Source organism: Elephas maximus, chromosome 4 (assembly GCF_024166365.1).
Source record: "Elephas maximus indicus isolate mEleMax1 chromosome 4, mEleMax1 primary haplotype, whole genome shotgun sequence".
NCBI classification, from domain to species: Eukaryota; Metazoa; Chordata; class Mammalia; order Proboscidea; family Elephantidae; genus Elephas; species Elephas maximus.
The window spans coordinates 54993538-55011538 of record NC_064822.1 but is presented as its reverse complement, the minus strand read 5'-3'; the positions used below and the strand labels follow the sequence as shown (position 1 = coordinate 55011538).

Below are 18001 nucleotides of genomic sequence, written 5' to 3'. Positions count from 1 at the left end.
ATGAAACCAAACCATGAGGGAGCCAGTCCAGGCTCCACTCACTAGAGCAGGAACTTGCTCACTGTGATACGGGAAAAAACACAGTACCAATAAAGGCCTCCAACCCCTCTGCTGGGTTTTCTACTATAAACCAGGTGCCATCATCCCTCTTTCTTCCTGGCCTATTGTGTACTGCTGAGGAGAAGCTGTTTTCCAGGAGACACTGCATAGGCTGTAGGGAAAACTTACAAGTAGAGTATTTCAAATGTAGACAAAACACCAATAAAATGCCCGTGAACATCTTTTTCCAGGGTTTGAAACAAAAATCATAGTTCAAGACTATTTTTTTGGATATTGTTTTCAGTTTAACATCAAAGGCTCTACTACCCCCATTCTCAGCCTGAGGAATTCAGGCTTCCCTCCCCCTCAAACAGTCTTAAGAAGACATGTTATACAAAAAGTCAACTTTGGACAAATGTCGCAACAGCAGAACCGCAAAGGCTATATAAAGTACGTAACAACATACCACATAGTTTCATTAACACCAAATTAACTGTCCGTGATTCTAACTGGTCTCTCAAATCCCAAGGAGTTAAATAAATCATGCACTAAAATCTGCATTGCCAGGGTCACTACTCAGAGGAGCACAGAGACCTCCTGCCCTGTGTGGCTCAGAGAAGCATGGGCTGGGAAGGCCAGGGGAGGCAGCACCCATCCTGGTCCCTGGGCAGTTCTTTACCTGTTTCCACTGGGGGGTGTGAGCAGGGCGACCCTGCTCAGGCTGGCAGCAGGATGGTTGGCTGACCCCACGCTCTTGTGTTGGCTGTGACACACAGGTCAAGTATGGGTGGGGGCATGACATGGAGACAAAACAAAATAAAATACGGTAAGGTAGGAGAAGACAAAAAAGGTGCTAAAGGAAGACAGACACACATCTACGAACTGAGGAGGGGGGTGGAATTTTTTAAGTCATACTTATAAAGGAAAGGAAATATTCCCGGTTGTGGGGGGGGATGGGGGAGAAGCAAATTAAAAAAAAAAAAAGAACAGGAATATAACTTGTGATTCTCATTGTTCTTTTCTCAAGTTCAAAGCTCTCTGAGCATAGACTACTAACTCTGATTTGGAAAACTAATCTTTCCATCCAAAATGAGGAAGACAACTAGGGGTTACCCTTCTCTCACAGAGAGTGTTCCACTGCTGGAGATGTGGTCCCTTCAGCCTTCCTGAGGTGGGACAGCACCTGTGGCTGTAGAGCCTCCGCGTAACCTCAGACACTTACCAACAAATATCATGTATGAGCCAGGACATGAAGAGATTGGAGTATAAATATTAATTACCACAGACCAAATGTGAGAAGAAGTTAGTTATGGCCAGACTCCAAGAAAAGTCAGTCCCATCCTCTTGGTCCATAACACCAATGGCTGATGAAGATGGAGAAGATGAAGAAAGAGAAAAGGAATGAAGACAATGGGCTCCCAGGTCTAGATGCTCCTTCAGTTTGTCAGGGAGTTTTACAAGACATTTTCAGTATAAATCTCAAAACCCCAGCACCTTCTCCTGTAAGCAGTCTTAGTGACCACTAGATAAGCAGGGGGAGGACAAGGCCTAACAAAGACACTTCAAGTCAGATACTCTTGTCTAGCACGCTCCTGTGCTTGACTTATGGGAGCACAATTTAGTATTCCTGAATAATCTTTAAAATGTTCATATGCCTTGACCTAGTAATATCCTAGGAAAAATAAACAAGCAAAAAAAGCTTTGTCAGAGGAATGTTGGCTACTGCATTTTATAAGAAAAGACTTGGAACAACTAAAATCATTCAGCACTACAGGAACAGCTGAGAACAGTACGGTAGTACACACATATTTTGGAAGATGTTTATAAAGAGTTTGGAACAACATGGTACTACGTAAAACGTGAAAGACAAGAAAAACATATATTAATCATAGCCTCAACTATGAAAACACAAATGCACTGAAAAAAAGACCACAATGAAAAACAGCAAAATATTAAAGGAACTGAAAACCAAAAAACCCATTGCTGTCAAGTTTATGCCGACTCATAGCGACCCTATAGGACAGAGTAGAGCTACCACAGGGTTTTCAAGGAGTGGTTGGTGGATTCAAACTGCCGATCTTTTGGTTGAATAGGTGGCTTAATTATCCTTATTATACTTCTCAGCATTTTCCTAAATAAACATTTACTTCTTTTACAATTTAAATATGTATGTATGTGAATATATACAGACATATCTATATATAAATGTATACAGATAAAGATATACATTTTTTAAACGCCTTTAATTTTTGTCACCGACATTTTGGACCTGAATGCTGAGGATAAAGCAATTCTAAAAGCTTATGAAACAATCTTCTCTGCCACAGTCAGACAAGAAAAAACCAGACACTAATCTCGAGCCCATGAATTCTAGCGTCTGTTGCATACCCCACCTCCTTTGACTAAAAACATTCCTCTTGCCTGTATGACCAGACCAAAACTGGATGGGCAAGACGTGCTATGGGACTTACCTGTCTCCTTATGCCAGTGGACTGTGGGGGTGCATTCTCTTCAAATTTGGCTAGCAGCTGGGTTGCCATGTACTTGACTTTGTTCTGGTTCCCAACAGCAACATCCATCCTCCTGTCTGTCAGAGTGCTCACCAGTGTGGGTCTTTCTGCTCTGTAGCTCCGAGGAGCCTCCTCCTGATAAACACCAACCACCCATGAACCAAACTCTGTTACAAGAGGCCCCTCCAAATGCCCTTCCCTCCAAGAAGATCAGTCCGTCCCTGTCAAAGGGGGTTGGTATTTTGCTTTAGGTTGAGCTTAAAGGCTCTTTTCAAGGTTCTAATCTCAAGATGGAGTCAGCAAGACTCTGGTGCATGGGGGTGGTATGAGGAAGTACTTGGACTTTTACTATTGTTGTCAGGTCCCTGAAAGCCACTGTCCTTTGCCAAATGTGTGATTCCAAAGAGCCAAGAAACCAGTAGTGCACATGTGTGTTCCCTTGGACTCTCCCCCCAAAATTAAGCAAAGGCAACAGCCCTCAGAAAAAGCATCTGCCCACAGAAACTCTCATGAAGTTAAGAATATGAAAAGATCTAGCAATGCCAATTTGGAGAAATTAAAGCTTTCAACCAAAAAGGGCAATTCAGTACAATCATTCTAGCAAACCCCAGGTGATTCTCACCTCCTCTGATTGACTGGTCTTCCTCCTCTTTCCAGCACCATCCAAATCCTTTTCCTTTTTATCCTGTACCAAGAGAGGAGGGAAAATACTTTATTGTAGCCCCCATGCCTTGCCATCAGCTTTGCAGCCTATGAAAAGACTCCTTCTCTCCTCCAATTACCTTGGGAGAACGCTTCCGAGAGATGGTCTGTCCAAGTTTGCTTAGGAAGGAGATGGGGGATTTGGTGCTGGCTATCAGGACTGCCTTCTCTTCAGCATTCAGGTCTAAGGTGTCTGTGGACAAAAATCAGCAACGCTCAAGGACAGTCCTGGAGGGGAACACAAAGTCCTGACCAGTACTACTCCTTAAAGGTGGTTCATGGGACCTCAGAAAGCTCTAATGGTGCATCAGCTACGACAAAAGCATGAGAATCTCAACAGGAAAGTCTACAAAGGTCTGGGTGTTGAGCCTTCTCTTTTCCATCCTCAGGAACAAAGTACTCTCTTTTCCCCCAGTCAACTTCAGTTGGAAAAAACTCACTTCTGCTTTTTAAACGTTGGAGTCTGACTGTGATTGTTAGTTGCAGTATAGTGCTGAAGCTTTGCTTGTCTAATAAATATTTCAGGGATAGGGAGGAGAAAGAGGAGGTAAAAAGAAGCTGAGAGGGTGTGTAACCCAGGTTCACAGCCCTGGTATATGTAGACACCGTGCTCTTAAGGCTCTCTCTGAGTGGACATCCTACTGTTAGAGCTGCAGATCCCTGCTGTAACTGTGGTAAATGCTCAGATCAGAAAGGGACTCCATATCTAGCCAGAAAAGGCCCCAGATGCTATGAGTACATGGGTAGGTGGTGATACCAGAAACTTTGCGGACTCCAACGTTTAGTTAGTCATAACAGTAACTTTGAAAAATTGAAACTAACAGCTAACATTTATTAAGTGCTTCCAATCGCTGAACATTCTTTAGCATATCACAATTTAATGATATACAAGTAAAAACCTGAGGAAGCTGGAACCTGTGTAAGGCAGTAACCTGTCAGAAGGAAAATTCAAATACTTTCCACTAAATGGAGAGCCACAGAAAAGTTGAAAGACTGCACCCTGTCAAAGGCAGAAAACTTGCAAGACCTGGAAAAACAAGGCAGTTCTACTGAGTTCTGGATCTTGCAGGTTTCACTATCATCTCCTCTTTACAGACGGGGAAACCGAGGCATGGATAAATTCAGTAACTTGCCTAAGGTCGAGCAAGTGGAAGTACTGGATGTAAACCCAGGTCAGGCACCAGAGCCTACACTCTTAACCGTTATGCTACACTTACTCCAAGGGACTATAAATAACAACAAGAAATGTTTTTTATAGCACACGACAGTCTGAGGCAGCAGCCTGAGGGCCAAGGAATACCTCTGGGAAACACTAAAAGGTAGGAGAAGAAAGAGAAGCCAAAGAAAGAACAGTTAAAGGAGAAGGGAAAATGAGGCAAGTATGGCACTGGATCGTGGAAACTGAGGGGAAGAGAGAGTTTCAAAAAAAGGACATCATTCCACAGTGATGAATGATGCAGAAAAATCAAGTGCACGAGGGATGAGGAATGAGAAAAGAATGTGGATTTGGTGATTTTTAATGACTGCGGAGAACAATTTTGATAGAGCAGTAAAAATAGAAGCTAGGTTGCAAAGTGTTTAGAAGTTCAGGCAGTGAGGCAGTGGAGGCAGTAAGCATAGCCAACTTTTTCAAAAAGGCTTGTTCTGTGAGAAAGGGTATGAGAAGGTTGTAGAGTCACGGAAAAAAAAAATACAAGGATAGGAATGCTTTTTGCATGTTTATAGATTGAGCGAGAAGGGTTTGGGGAAGAATAAGTGGTTGAGGACATATTTCAAAAAACCCAATCTCATTGCCATCAATTCTAACTCATAGAGACCCTACAGGACAGAGTAAAACTGCTCCATAGGATTTCCAAGGCTGTCATCTTTATGGAAGCAGACTGCCACATCTTTCTCCCTTGGTGTGGCTGGTGGGTTCCAACCGCTGACCTTTTGGTTAGCAGCTGAGCACTTAACCACTGTGCCAACAGGGCTCCTTGAGGACACACTAGAGAAGGGAAAAATAATGAAGCAGAATTCCAGAGACTTCCCCTGATAGCCTACTGGAAAAAGCACAGACTAAGCTGGGGTTTGCTTTTCGTGGTATTGATGAAGGACACAGTTGGAGGTGAAGACAGAAAAGCCAGGCAACAACACAGCAAGAGATGGTGGCCATTCAGAGCAGTGTCATAGCCAGGCCCTTACCACTGGAGGGGAGTGAGTCCTTGAACATCTCATAGAACTGGGTTAAGTACATCACCATGGACAGCTTGTCAGGCTCCCCCACAGAGGCCATTTCTTTGCCAGTCATGATGGGAGAAATGCCTAGTTCCTTCTCGGCAATATCAAAGGCCAGTTGGTTATTCTTCTCCACATTCTGCTCATCCAGAGAATCAAAGTCTCTGAGAACCAGGACAAGGAAAATGTGTCAAGATGGGTTGGTTGTCCCCAAACCAGAAAACACAGTATCACAGAGTCTTCATCATTTACTGATCTTTCGGTTGAAATCCTGGGTATAGTACATCACTGAAATCTGAAAGCAAATCTATTTATCTCATCTCTTTTTCTCCTTCTTTTTACAAAGGAAACACATTTCTTTTTAATGAGAATGATTAAAGATCTACCCAGTAAAGGCAAGAAGAGAGGCAAAATTGAAAAACTACTCTCATCTATCTGATAGCATGAATTTCTTGCTAAAATGTAAGCTCAAGAATAGGAACTATCTTTAATATGTATTCTCTTGCACTTCGTGTGTGGTAAGAATATAAAAAGCAAATGTTAAATATGACAAAAATCCTACTTGGATCAGACTGCTTAAGGTCCTGGGATTATCACTGTTTTGTCCCTTGGAACTGACAAACTGTTACTGTACTACATCAGCTCTGGTAAACCTTACTCAGCCTTCTCGAAGGGAAATTCCAAAACCTTCCTCAAAAGATTTTTCCATTGCTAAATTTCCTGAGTTTTCCCAAGAATTTAGATTAACTCACACTTCCCACTGGGTTTTAAACTTTTTGCTATTCAATCAGAGTAAAGAGTGATAGCATTCTTCTTGTGGTGAGTTCAGATTAACTGGGCAGACCTTATTTTGTGTTAACCTGCTGATCCCATAGCATTTTCTCAGTTTTAAAATTGCTTTCTCTGTAGATTAAGCCTATTAAACTAGGGAGGCCTCATCCTGGATGAAGTCATTACAGTCCAGTGCCAAATTACCTACTCACTGCTTTGTGTTCTGATATAACTTCATAGATAACTCCCCTAAATCTTTTTTCCAGGCAGCGTTTGGTCTTTTCTAACAGTAATGTACTCCCTACGCCCCCGTATGTACCCCTTCACCCCATCTGCTAAGCTCCCTTCAGCTACTTCTGTTTTTCGTGTTTTTTTTCCTTTGCCTTCCCTTTGGGATAGAACTGATTCACCTATCCCACCTCCTAACGCACTTATGGGCCATTTATCACAATCTTAGCTCATGCTGCTTCTCCCCTACTCCGCTCCTTTTTTTGTTTGGAGTGATTAAGCCCTAATTTCACTTACCTTTTACCAGCCTCTGGATGAGCTAAGGGATAGAGCCCCAGAGGTCACCTACCATTATCCAAGCAATCAGAAATTCCCTAAACCACACTATGTAAGGCTATTTTTACTAGCTCTTGGCTCAATACTGTATAAAAAAAAATTGAGACTGTCTTTCAAGATAAAGCAATCATTAAAACAAAACAAAGAAACTAAGACTGGGCCCTTAAAAAGTGGACCTAATGATGAAAAGGACAGGCAGCCAAAAGAAACCAAGATGCTCTGCTTCTGTTTCTGAGTCATTTTGTTTGGCTTCCATGGTAACAAATGCTGATGGGGGACATCTGAGTACACTGGTCACCAACAGTTGGCCTGGGTCCTCCTAGTGTCCTGGGTTCGCAGACAGGTGAGTAAAGAATGACCAAGAGAAGAGATGGCACTGGTATAGGCAGTTAGGGTGACATGAGCTTTGTGGGCTTGACAGAGTACATGGGCAAAAAGCACAGTCCTCAACAAAGAGACAATACCAATGGACTATTCAAATTGGGTAATCATTCACTGGTTTTTGTTTTGTTGGAAGTGACATATTTGCCTTGAGCTAGCCAAATGTTCCAGCCAGGTTTCCCTTGTGACCAATAGCACTGGAAAGATAGCTGGCCAAGATGAAGAGTTCAACCCAGGGCCAATAAACAGGGTTTTCCTTTGTGTGAAGTTAACAGGCCCAGGTGGGTGTTAAAACCAGTTTTTTACTTCATGAGTGCTATGCTTTAAAAAACTTCAGTTAATTGAATTTTAAAAATTCCTGTTTTGAGCTACATAATGCTTGACATACAGAGTTTAAACACCGTTAAATCAAAATTAATCATTGCCTTCTCGAGAATGTTTCTTACTATGTACCTCATTCTAGGCAACAGCACAAAATTTGGCCACTTGACAGCAGGGTGCTCTGAGATTCTTAAGGAATATGAAATAAAACACAAAAGTTGATCACGACTTACATCAGATCTGGGCGATATCTATGGATAATTGCACACAAGGCCAGGCCACTTTTCCAAGACATGGTGAGATCTGTCACATTTACCCCGGAGTAGCCATCTGTCTGCCTTTGGCACCAACCCAGCAGTTTGCTCGAACGAGCTACAGACTCTAAAACAACAAAAACAAATTATTATTAGAAGTACGGTCACCTAGTAACATTGATATAGGATCCTCTTTGTACACACATCAAGTATAAAAAATAACTCCACTAGGTAACTCCAGGGAGCCTTTGGTCTTTTCTAACAGTAACATTCTCCCTATTCCCCCATACCTTCCAGCCCATCTGCTAGGCACCCTTCAGCTACTTCTGTCTTCGTCCTTTTTTTTCTTGCCTTATGTGCTGTGTTTTAAAAAATTCAGCTAATCATTCCTGGACTGAGCTACATAATGGTTGACAGATGGAGTAAAAAAAAAAAAATTAGTGAGGGTAGGCATAAAATAGTTTTCACTGGTTTTCAAAAGGAAACAATGAGGAATACAAAGCCATGTAACTGATACCATGATATGGAATTTTAGGTGGACTACCAATTTACCAGATTCCAAGGTGAAATTCCACCCCCAACAGAATGATACACCACAACTGGGGTGATCTGGAGCTGTTCATGCTGAAGCCCCGTGTCCCTGTGGCACTCTTGGATACTGACTTAGGTGGAAGAGCGCCACCTACTGAGCTGTCACCCTCACTGGCAACAGTTGTAGGATTTCCCTGGAGAGAGCTTCTTGGCAGCTGACTGAAGAAACTCTTTCCCTCAAAGTAACACCGGGAGAATATGCTCTATCTAGCACCACTTTAAACCAATAGCAAACAAAGTCCTGATCTTACACTTCCCAATTTGCCAAGTTAAACTCTGTAGGATTACAGGAACCCAGACCAGAGCAACTCCTCAGGCCAGGCTGGGCATCCTGTATTTATAAATTATCAGATCTTGAAAAACTAAATCAGCAAACTAATACACTTGGGTGTTTTTCAGTTCATCGATATATTTTCTAAAGCATGAAAAGCCTTTATAAACACCAGTTTTTCTTAATCACAAGAACTCTGATATCTGCAAACTCCTATCTGGGTTCAAAACAGTCTGTTCTTTTACATAAGGCAGCTGAAAATATTTAGCTCTGTATCAAGTGATTTAGTGAGCTGTGAACATAACAAGGTAAAAAAGCCACATATCATGAAACTTATGTTTCATTTAAGTCTTTCATGGTAAAAACGTATTCTGAAAATATACACAGAACCATTGCTAGTGCCATCATCATAAATCCCCTGGCTTCAGAAATTAATTCAGATGCCTCCTAAATCTGTATATAACCATCCATCCAATACGTATTAGGCAACTTCAATATTCCAAGCTCTAGAAATAATGACAGCCAACAAAGATACGCTCTCTGCTTTCTAGGAAATGACATTCCAGTGGAGAAAGAGGAAGGTGTTCTAATTGCCTGTTGGCTATCATATCTACCTTGAGATCCCCAAAAGGTCCAAAACAGAACAAATCATCTTGTTCTCTCAAGCTTTCTCATCCTCCCACTTCTTATTTAGATCAATGGCAGCATCATCTACAATGACCTCTCTCTTGCCTCACAGTGCCATCAACTGCCCATGTCTATCGTTTCTGACTCCCTAATGTTCTCTCACATAGTTAATAATGACAAAATGGCTACCATTTTTGAATATCCACTATACGCCAGGCATTGTAATAAGCGTTATACACTTCACAGAATCCTCATGACCACATTGTGAGGCAGGTATTGTTAGTGCCATTTCAAAGACAAGAAACTGAAATTCAGAAATGTTAAGTAGCCTGTCCAAGGCCACATGCTTCACAAATGGCAGACCTTGGACTGGGGCCCAGTTATGTCTGGTCCCAAAGTCAGAGTTCTCACTGCATTCTCCCTTTCCCATCTCCACCATCACTACCAGGTTTAGGTCTTTATTACCTTTAGCTTGAATTATATCACAATGTGCTTCTAACTAGTCTCTCTACCTCTGACACTCCCCTTCAACAATCCATCTTATACATAGCTGAGCAGATATATTCATGTCATTCTCCTTTAAAAAAATCTTCAGGGGCCCCTCAATGCATACAAAATACAGAACGGCCTTTGCCTCTATCACTGTATCCTGTGCCTGTCTTAGGACCAGGGCTTCAAACTAGTTCGAACCAGTTCAATCATGAATCACCAGGTAAAACTGGAATAGACCCAAATTTTTTAAATTTAGGTGAAGCAGAATGATAAGCAGGATGGGAAAAATTACAGATGGAAGCCCTGGAACAGGAGACTTGGAAGAGGCGTAGTAAGCCTGTTCAGGAGCCTGATGAGGGAGAATGGATTACTGCCAGGACTGTGGAAAGTGACACACATTCAAAGCTGTGCAGTCAGCCACTATCTCTGAGTGAGACACCACTGTTTCCGACTCTGGGGGGGTCAAGAAGTTTGGTTGCTATGCAACACGCATGCTGCCCTTATTTTCTGAGGGCGATGAAGTTTCTAGCAGGGCTTCGACCCGTAATTTTTCCTGTTTCAGTTCACCCATGTCTTAAAAATTCAGTTCTGTTCAGGTTTTGCTTTGTCAGCCGTGACTGAACCAGGCAGGACTGATCTGAAGCCCTGCTTAGGACACAGCTGTCACTACTTCCTCCATAAAATCTTCCTCAATAACCTTAGTTGGCTCTCTTCCAGTCCCCCCCTTTTTTTTATTGTGCTGTAGGTGAAAAAGTACAGAGAATATTAGTTTCTCATTGAACAGTTAATATACAAACTGGTTTGTGACATTGGTTGCCAACCCCGTGATGTGTCAACACTCTCCCCTTCTCCAACCTGGGTTCCCTGTTTCCATTCATTCAGTATTCCTGTTCCTTCCTGCTTTCTTGTCTTTGCCTTTGGGCTTGTGTACCCACTTAGTCTCGTATACATGACTAAACTACGAAGCACACTCCTCATGTATGATACTGTCTGCCCTATAGACCTATCTAACCTTTGGCTGAAGGGTAAACCTTGGAAGTGACTTCAATACTGAGTTAGGGTGTCCGGGGGCCATACTCGTGGGGTTTCTCCAGGCTCTGTCAGACCAGCACATCTGGTCAACTCTCTTCCTCTCTTGAGGGGGCAGCATGTGTATTCGATTTATCTTTACATCCCCATAATACCACAGGAGCTCTGGTGGTGCAATGGTTAAGTGCTTGGCTGCTAACCAAAAGGTCAGTGGTTTGAACCCACCAGCGGCTCCAAGGGAGAAAGACCTGGCAATCTGCTCCTGAAAGATTACAGCCTGGAAAACCCTATGGGGCAGTTCTACTCTGTCATAGAGGGCTGCTATGAGTCGGAATCAACTCAACAGGATGTGACAACAAAACACCTTAAACTAGGGTTTCTCAACCTCAACATTACTGATAACTTTGGCCATATAATCTTTTGTTATGGAGAGCAGTCTTGTGAACTGTAGGAGATTTAGCAGCATCCTTGGCCTCTACCCACTAGATGCCAGTAGCACCCTCCCCTAGTTACGACAACTGAAAATGCCTCTTTAAAAAAAGAAAAAACTAACCCTTGCCTTCGAGTTGATTCTGACTCATAGTGACCTTATAATACCTCTAGACACTGCCAAATGTCCCCTGGGAGGTAAAATCATACCTAGTTGAGAACCACTGCCTTAGTACTGTACACATTAACTGTCAATGAATGAGTACAGGCTTCTCTGAACAAGATAGCTGCATTTAAAAAGGCCATTACCAGAACTCACCATTGCGAGTCAGCTTTGGAGTAGTTCGGGAATTCACCAGGTTCTCCATTTCCAGATGAATGTCTTTCGTTTCTCCAGTAGCATATAAATGGCGCACCTGGCAGAAAGTTAGAGAGTCAAAAAGAAGGAAAATTAAATGCCAAGTTTACAAATCCCCATCCAAGAGTATAATGACTGAAATAAAAGGCTGGGATAGCAGCAGGATGGACAAAGTTTTGACAGAAGCTATAACGATGCCCTTTAAACCCTTTATGGAATGAGGTAGGATTCTGTGTAAACAAATACATATTAATCTTGGTTTGGTCTAAGACGATGCCAAAGACCAAAATCTCTTTGTTGGGACAGGAGAAACTCGAAAAAATCTCAATGGATGAAGGAGGGATCTCACTGACAGCTTTTTGTATGTTCTAAGCAAGAGATAGTAAGATTGCTACTAGCCTGACAACACCCAAATATTTACAGCTACAGTCATGTAGGGAAAACCCAACAGGAGCTCCATAAATCTTGAACCCTCCAAAAACTGTAAAAAGCTGTGCTAAAAATTAGCTGCTCAGCCATGGCAGTCCATAGACAGCCTCTGTTGGACCAATAATGCAGCCAATTAACAGCAAATTTTATGAACACCCTATAAACCCACCATACAAAAATACGGAAGGCCTAATTTTTTAAGGTATACCTGGAGACCCTGCTGGTGTAGTGGTTAAGGGCTACAGCTGCTAACCAAAGGGTTGGCAGTTCAAATCCACCAGGCGCTCCTTGGAAACCCTATGGGGCAGTTCTACTCTGTCCTCCAGGGTCGCTATGAGTCAGAATCGACTTGATGGCAACAGGTTTTTTTTTTTTTTTTTTTTTAAGGTATAGCTTCAGCTAGAAGGTGAATAAAAATCACACTTTGACAAAGGTAAAGTATGTCTAATGGGTTGTTTTCTAAAAACTGTTCTGCTTTTTGGGGCTATTGTGCTTTGTAAAGTGTCATTCTCAATCCAGTAAAGAGGATTTAGAGATTCTGAGAAATACCTCAGTAGTACAAAAAAGTAGACTAACAACAATAATAATATAAATATCTTTTACATGTAGAGAGTGTTCTGTCTTTCCAAGCTCTTCCAAGTGAATAATCTCACTTGGCCTCACAAGGATCCCATATATAAGCAAGGATTATTACTTCCATTTTACAGGAGAAGAAACTGAGGTTCAGAGAATATGAAATAACCAAAGTCATGGTTGATTTGTGGCAAAAATGGAAGTGGAAGTCACATCTCCTGACTATTGAACAAGTGCTCTTTCCCCTAGAATACGCAAGTTTGAATTAGGAGGTGTGGGATAAAGTCCTGGATCCACCATTTTTGTCATATTTGATCTTCTGCAAGTCATTCAACAACTCTTTGCCTTAGCTGCTCAGTGTGTTGATGGGAAATAGTACCTACCTCAGCCAATTCAGAGGCACATCTACTTGGATTACTAAAGAAGTGCCATGCAAATATGTTTGGCATTAATGGTTATACACATTTCAATACATCAGAGGCCTGATTTGTTCTGAGAGTGGGCTCAGATGTAGATAACTGACCAGACGGCTCTTACCTGGCTTGGCCGGAGGAAGTTGATGTTAATATTGGGATACCTGGTGACAGGGTCGATACTGTATTGGCTGAAGTTTTTACTAACATTCTCAGGGGTGGTCTGAGGCAGCAACCTATAAATGCTTTCCCTGCAATGACATACAATATATTCAGGGCAGTGAAAAGCACCATAAACATCCCTCTTTCCTTTTATAATAGTTCTATTTCTTGACAGTCCACCAAATTATCTGAAGGACATGACAAACCCTCATCCTTGACTGGTTTCCACCAATCCCACATTAACCCTCTCTTCCCATACACACTACCTCAGTGATTCCACAGGATCTGGTCTGGTTAAGAGCCAATGAGAATAGCAAGCACACTGCTTTGGGCAGTGACAAATACCTAGCTCTAATTTAAAAGGTAACTCATTTATTGTTTGTTGTTTTTTTAAAGTATGCCAATATTTACTTTAATTTTTAAGAAAGTCACTGATAAAATAGGAACTTGCTACCAACTTTACCCAAAATGACTTAAGTAACAGACTTAAAATGACAAAATGATATCAACTATCAATTTCACCCAGGAAATCTTGTCTCTAGTTCTTCTGAGGCCTTGGTTCTTTATCAGTCAGCAAATCTTTCAATTTTTATATCCTCTGCCAAAATTTGCTTCAAAACATCTGACATCTGGGTGTGTGAATAACGTGTACAAGCAGCTTGGTGTTTTCCTTTGAATTCAAAGTCACTTTTAATTCCTTCTCCTATGTCAGTATATTCCCTACTACCACACTGACTTCATTATATAAGTCTTCCTGGCTTAAGGGCAAGAGGATCTCATTTACTATTTTTATTTGTTCATGTAACTATCATAAAGGAATCAGACACTGTCTTTCAGTAGTATACAAAGATTCAGATACCATTTGTTGGTAACAAATATAATTTGAAAAGGGATGAGAGAGGAGCAGTTAGACCAGATTATCTTTAAGTTTCTATGATTTTATGAATTAATGTCTTACCTTTCCTCCCTTATTATGAAAACATCTTTAGTTAAGGAAGAAAGAACCTGTACTCTGCCTAAAGAGTAAACCACTCCTCATTCCCAGTTTTCTCAGGGAAGGAACCCAGGGGTGCATTCCATTACCTCTCTGCCAGCACTTCCAAGGGACTTGTTCCTAGAGACCAACTTCGTACCATCCAGGCAGAGTCCATTGCAGCTAGAAAGCCCCGGGCTATTCCTGTTCCCATTGGCCAGAAAGGCTATGAAGGAGATATAAAACAAAGAATTAAAATAAATTACCTTCTAAAACAGGGAAACTAAGAAACATAGTGTTGGCTCTTGAAAGTAGAGTTGGCAACTGTTTGGATACTGGACTTCTCTATTATGTCACAAATTGGTAGAAAGGCAAGTCACAAAATTTGCATAATTTCCAACCATACTTAACAAATCTGGGTTCCAGTGGCCTGTAATCCACCCCTTGTTCTTGGTGTAACTCCTGTAGGGAGTTTACCTATGCTGTACAACATTTGGAATTAGACACCCACTTCACAACCCAAGACACAGATTTGGTCCTAAGAGATACCACTGCCTCTACCCCAAAATGCTGCCATCTTTAGTACTCACCTCAAGGAGGCTGTCCCCAACCAGAGCCACCAATAACTGATGTCCGTTCTGTTCCCGCACCAAGGCAGCATTCTCGGAGGCGTACATACAAGTGAAATCAAACATGGCCACGTCTGGCTGCCCATAGTGATTGATGGCAAAATCCAGAGATGGCAGCTGCTGCTGAGTGGAGAAGTCTGCCGCCTCCCTGGCATAGTTCAGCAGAGCCTCTTGGTCCACATTCTCCCGGGAAAGCAAGAGCTCTGTGTCAGTATAGTCCTGTCCCCAGAGAGAGAAGAGGCTCAAGATGGAAAAGCCCATCAGGGATATACAAGCTTAGCCAGCCAGAACTACATTACGTATGTGTGACACAACCCAGCTTCATTGACTTTCCCTTCCCCCTAAAGTGACTTGACATTCCAAAATTAAATCTTTTACACAAATTAAAAAGAAAAGGGCTGTTTCTAAGAGAGCACAGCATAGTCCTGGCTTCTCCATTTAATGTGTGCCCTTGAGGAAGTCACTACTTCTTTGATCCTGTCCAATCTACCTCACAGAGTTGTGCTGAATCTTAAATAATTTATGTGACGGGGCTTTGTGAACTGAAAAATCATTTTATAGTTTATGTTATCACTGGCAGTCATTATCTGGGTAGCAAATAGCTGTGGCATCTGGGACCACAAGGAACACTGAGCCTTGCATAATCAGCAAACCCAAACGAAGAACCTGAAAGCTTCAGGGCCACAAGATGTGGAGGTGGGAGGAACAGTAGCCCAGGAGGCTGGGAAGAGATATATAGAAATGGGAACAAAGGTTTTCAAAATAATACATAAAATTCTGAAAGGCTCTACAAAAACCTGTTGACAAAGAAACAATGATGAGAGCTTTCCACATAAAGGACTGAGAAACTCCTTTTCTGTTCTGGAGGTTCGGAGCCAACTCTTAATTCTCCTTAAGTGGAGCCTGAAGTTTCCAAGTGCTCCTGATGGCACTCTGAGCTACCATGACAAGATGTTAAAAGCCAAAACACAAACACTCAAGTTGGTGCTGGAAACAGTGTTTGTTCTATATAAGTAAGTGGCCACAACGAGCAGCACACGGAGAAGGCATGGTCCTGCCCTCTAAAAAAATTAATAAATAAAAAGGAAATCAGGTGTTGGCACTCAAGTTGTTCCTACATAATTTCAACTGATAACCATGATCTGGAGTCCTGGTGAAGGACTTGGCTTGGCGGCTAACCAAAAAGTTGGCAGTTTGACTCTATTAACTGCTCCTTGGAAACCCTATGGCAGTTCTACTTTGTCCTTATAGGGTCACTATAAGTAGGAATCCACTCGATGGTGACAGGTTTTTTGGAACCATAATCTGCCTAAGATGGTAGGTTTAAGTCTTAGTCCCACTGCATACCAACCGGTTTCACTGGCTATTGCTCTCTGATAGCGATATTAACAGCTCAAAATAACCAATAAACCAATTTTACAAAGCATCCAATCAAATATATCTTGCTGACACTTCTGGCAGAATGGGCTGTACAAACTGTTTTGTTCTGTTTCTCCTTCCACCACTAGGCTGAGAAACACACAAAGGCCGGACACAGGTTCCTGGGTGGAACGGAGACTTTGTGTTCTGGGCACGTGCTCATCAGCTTGCTCCCCAGTCTGTTCTCAGAAAAGGCAGTAGTGTCATCCAGACTAAAGTGACTGGATTCATCATCATCCCGCAAAGACAAAGGCCTCCCTGAAACTCAGCTATGAGTTTCTGGTGGGAATTGTGCAAGCCTGAATCAGCACATCTGGAGCCGCCACACTTCTGTCCTTTTCATTACATGGGGATAGTAATTCCCTGGACTGCTAAGAAGAAGTGCCATTTGTAGGATTTTAACGCTAAACATTCAACTACAGAATATATTCAAATCAATGAGACCAGAATGAGACTTAAGGAATCTGCCTGAAGAAACCATCCACCCTGTGATTCTCTGAGTTAATATTTCAGATAAACATCTCGGAGTTACCTAAATTTGACCTGGCTAAGAAGAATAAGCTTCAGCCCCTGTTGTTAGATCATGAAGAAGCCCACCCATATAAGCCAAATATATTCTGATCTAGTAAGTATCCCCTGGACCTCTGGTAACTATACCTGCAGTAAAACCAGAACTGTCGGCAGACTCCTATAAATATCAATTATTGTTTCTTAGTCAACCTTCCCTCCCCTTTTTACCCACCTCCCAAAAGAAGGTCTATTAACCAATCAGCAATCAGTCAAATATGGAACTCCCTATAACCACAAACCAAATCACCTAAAATTAAACTGAATATTTAAACATTAAATGATACCCAAGGCTTGCTATGAAACAACCCAATGGTTAGAGGGGTACTACAGGGGTACTACTGAAACAGAACTGGCCATGTGTTGATAATTGTAAAGCCAGATAATGGGCACATGGGGGTTCATTATACTATTGTCTCTACTTTTGTTTACATTTGAAAATTCCCATAAAAAAGTTTTTTTAAGTTAAACTAAAAAACACCAAAGAGGAGTATGTGTTCCCAGGAGACGCGTTAGGTGCTCATTTTCAGTTCCTTGCAGGAAAAACCCACCAGGCAAAAAATTTTTTCTCTTGGTGATCACATTAACCATACCACGTTCAACAAAACAAAACAAAAAAAGGTTTGAAAGAAATCCAGTGCTCACGTGCAGAATCACCCCTTTGTCCAGTAAACTCTGCTTTTTGGCTGTCATAACAAAATAGTGCGTATCATCTTTGTAATAGACGATGTTCTCCAAATCAATACCTGTGACCAGAACACAAACATGTGCATGTAAGAGTTTGCTGAGATGAAGGTACATCAGGGTGGCTGGAAAGATTACACACGGGTCCACAGCAAGCACGGGGCAAAACTCCAGATAGGGAAGGAGAAAATAAAAAAGATTCCTTAACCCAGGCTCTTCATTTCCTGCATACACAATTCATGAAAAGAAGGGGAGGTCTGTTTCTCTTTGCACTGTGCCATAATTCACTCAACACTCAAAGATATCCTAAAAACAATGATCCAATGATCAGCAGTAAGCAGAAATATAAAGATGGCGAGACGACCCCAAAAAAGACATCAGCCTCTGGAAAGAAGATTTGAGTTAGTTACCAGGTTAAACATCTTTGATAGTCATCAGGAAAGCTGTGGGAATCTCCTAGACTTAAGAACAGGACAGACAACTTTATGTCTGGAAGCAGAGGGTGAACTACTGATTTTTCAATTCATTTAATCTACAAAGCAGAAAATGGGAAGAACTCATGTTCTAGAAAGCAGAGAAGGAAGGCATGCTTTTGT

General features: G+C 41.8%; 1 protein-coding gene across 11 annotated transcripts in view; it reads right to left on the bottom strand.

The window, feature by feature from the left end:
* MICAL3 (microtubule associated monooxygenase, calponin and LIM domain containing 3) overlaps positions 1-18001 on the bottom strand; it is a 241613-nt gene that overhangs the window by 104633 nt on the left and 118979 nt on the right. For 10 of the 11 annotated variants that reach the window (XM_049882102.1, XM_049882099.1, XM_049882105.1 and 7 more), the window contains 11 exons: positions 17367-17467; positions 14697-14954; positions 14217-14332; positions 13096-13222; positions 11518-11614; positions 7739-7886; positions 5436-5632; positions 3332-3444; positions 3172-3234; positions 2511-2684; positions 719-802 (listed from right to left, as the gene is read on the bottom strand). In XM_049882102.1, the coding sequence (XP_049738059.1) occupies positions 719-802; positions 2511-2684; positions 3172-3234; positions 3332-3444; positions 5436-5632; positions 7739-7886; positions 11518-11614; positions 13096-13222; positions 14217-14332; positions 14697-14954; positions 17367-17467 (1478 nt within the window). The remainder of the gene's footprint in view (positions 1-718; positions 803-2510; positions 2685-3171; positions 3235-3331; positions 3445-5435; positions 5633-7738; positions 7887-11517; positions 11615-13095; positions 13223-14216; positions 14333-14696; positions 14955-17366; positions 17468-18001) is intronic. The other variant, XM_049882108.1, reaches the window with a different exon arrangement.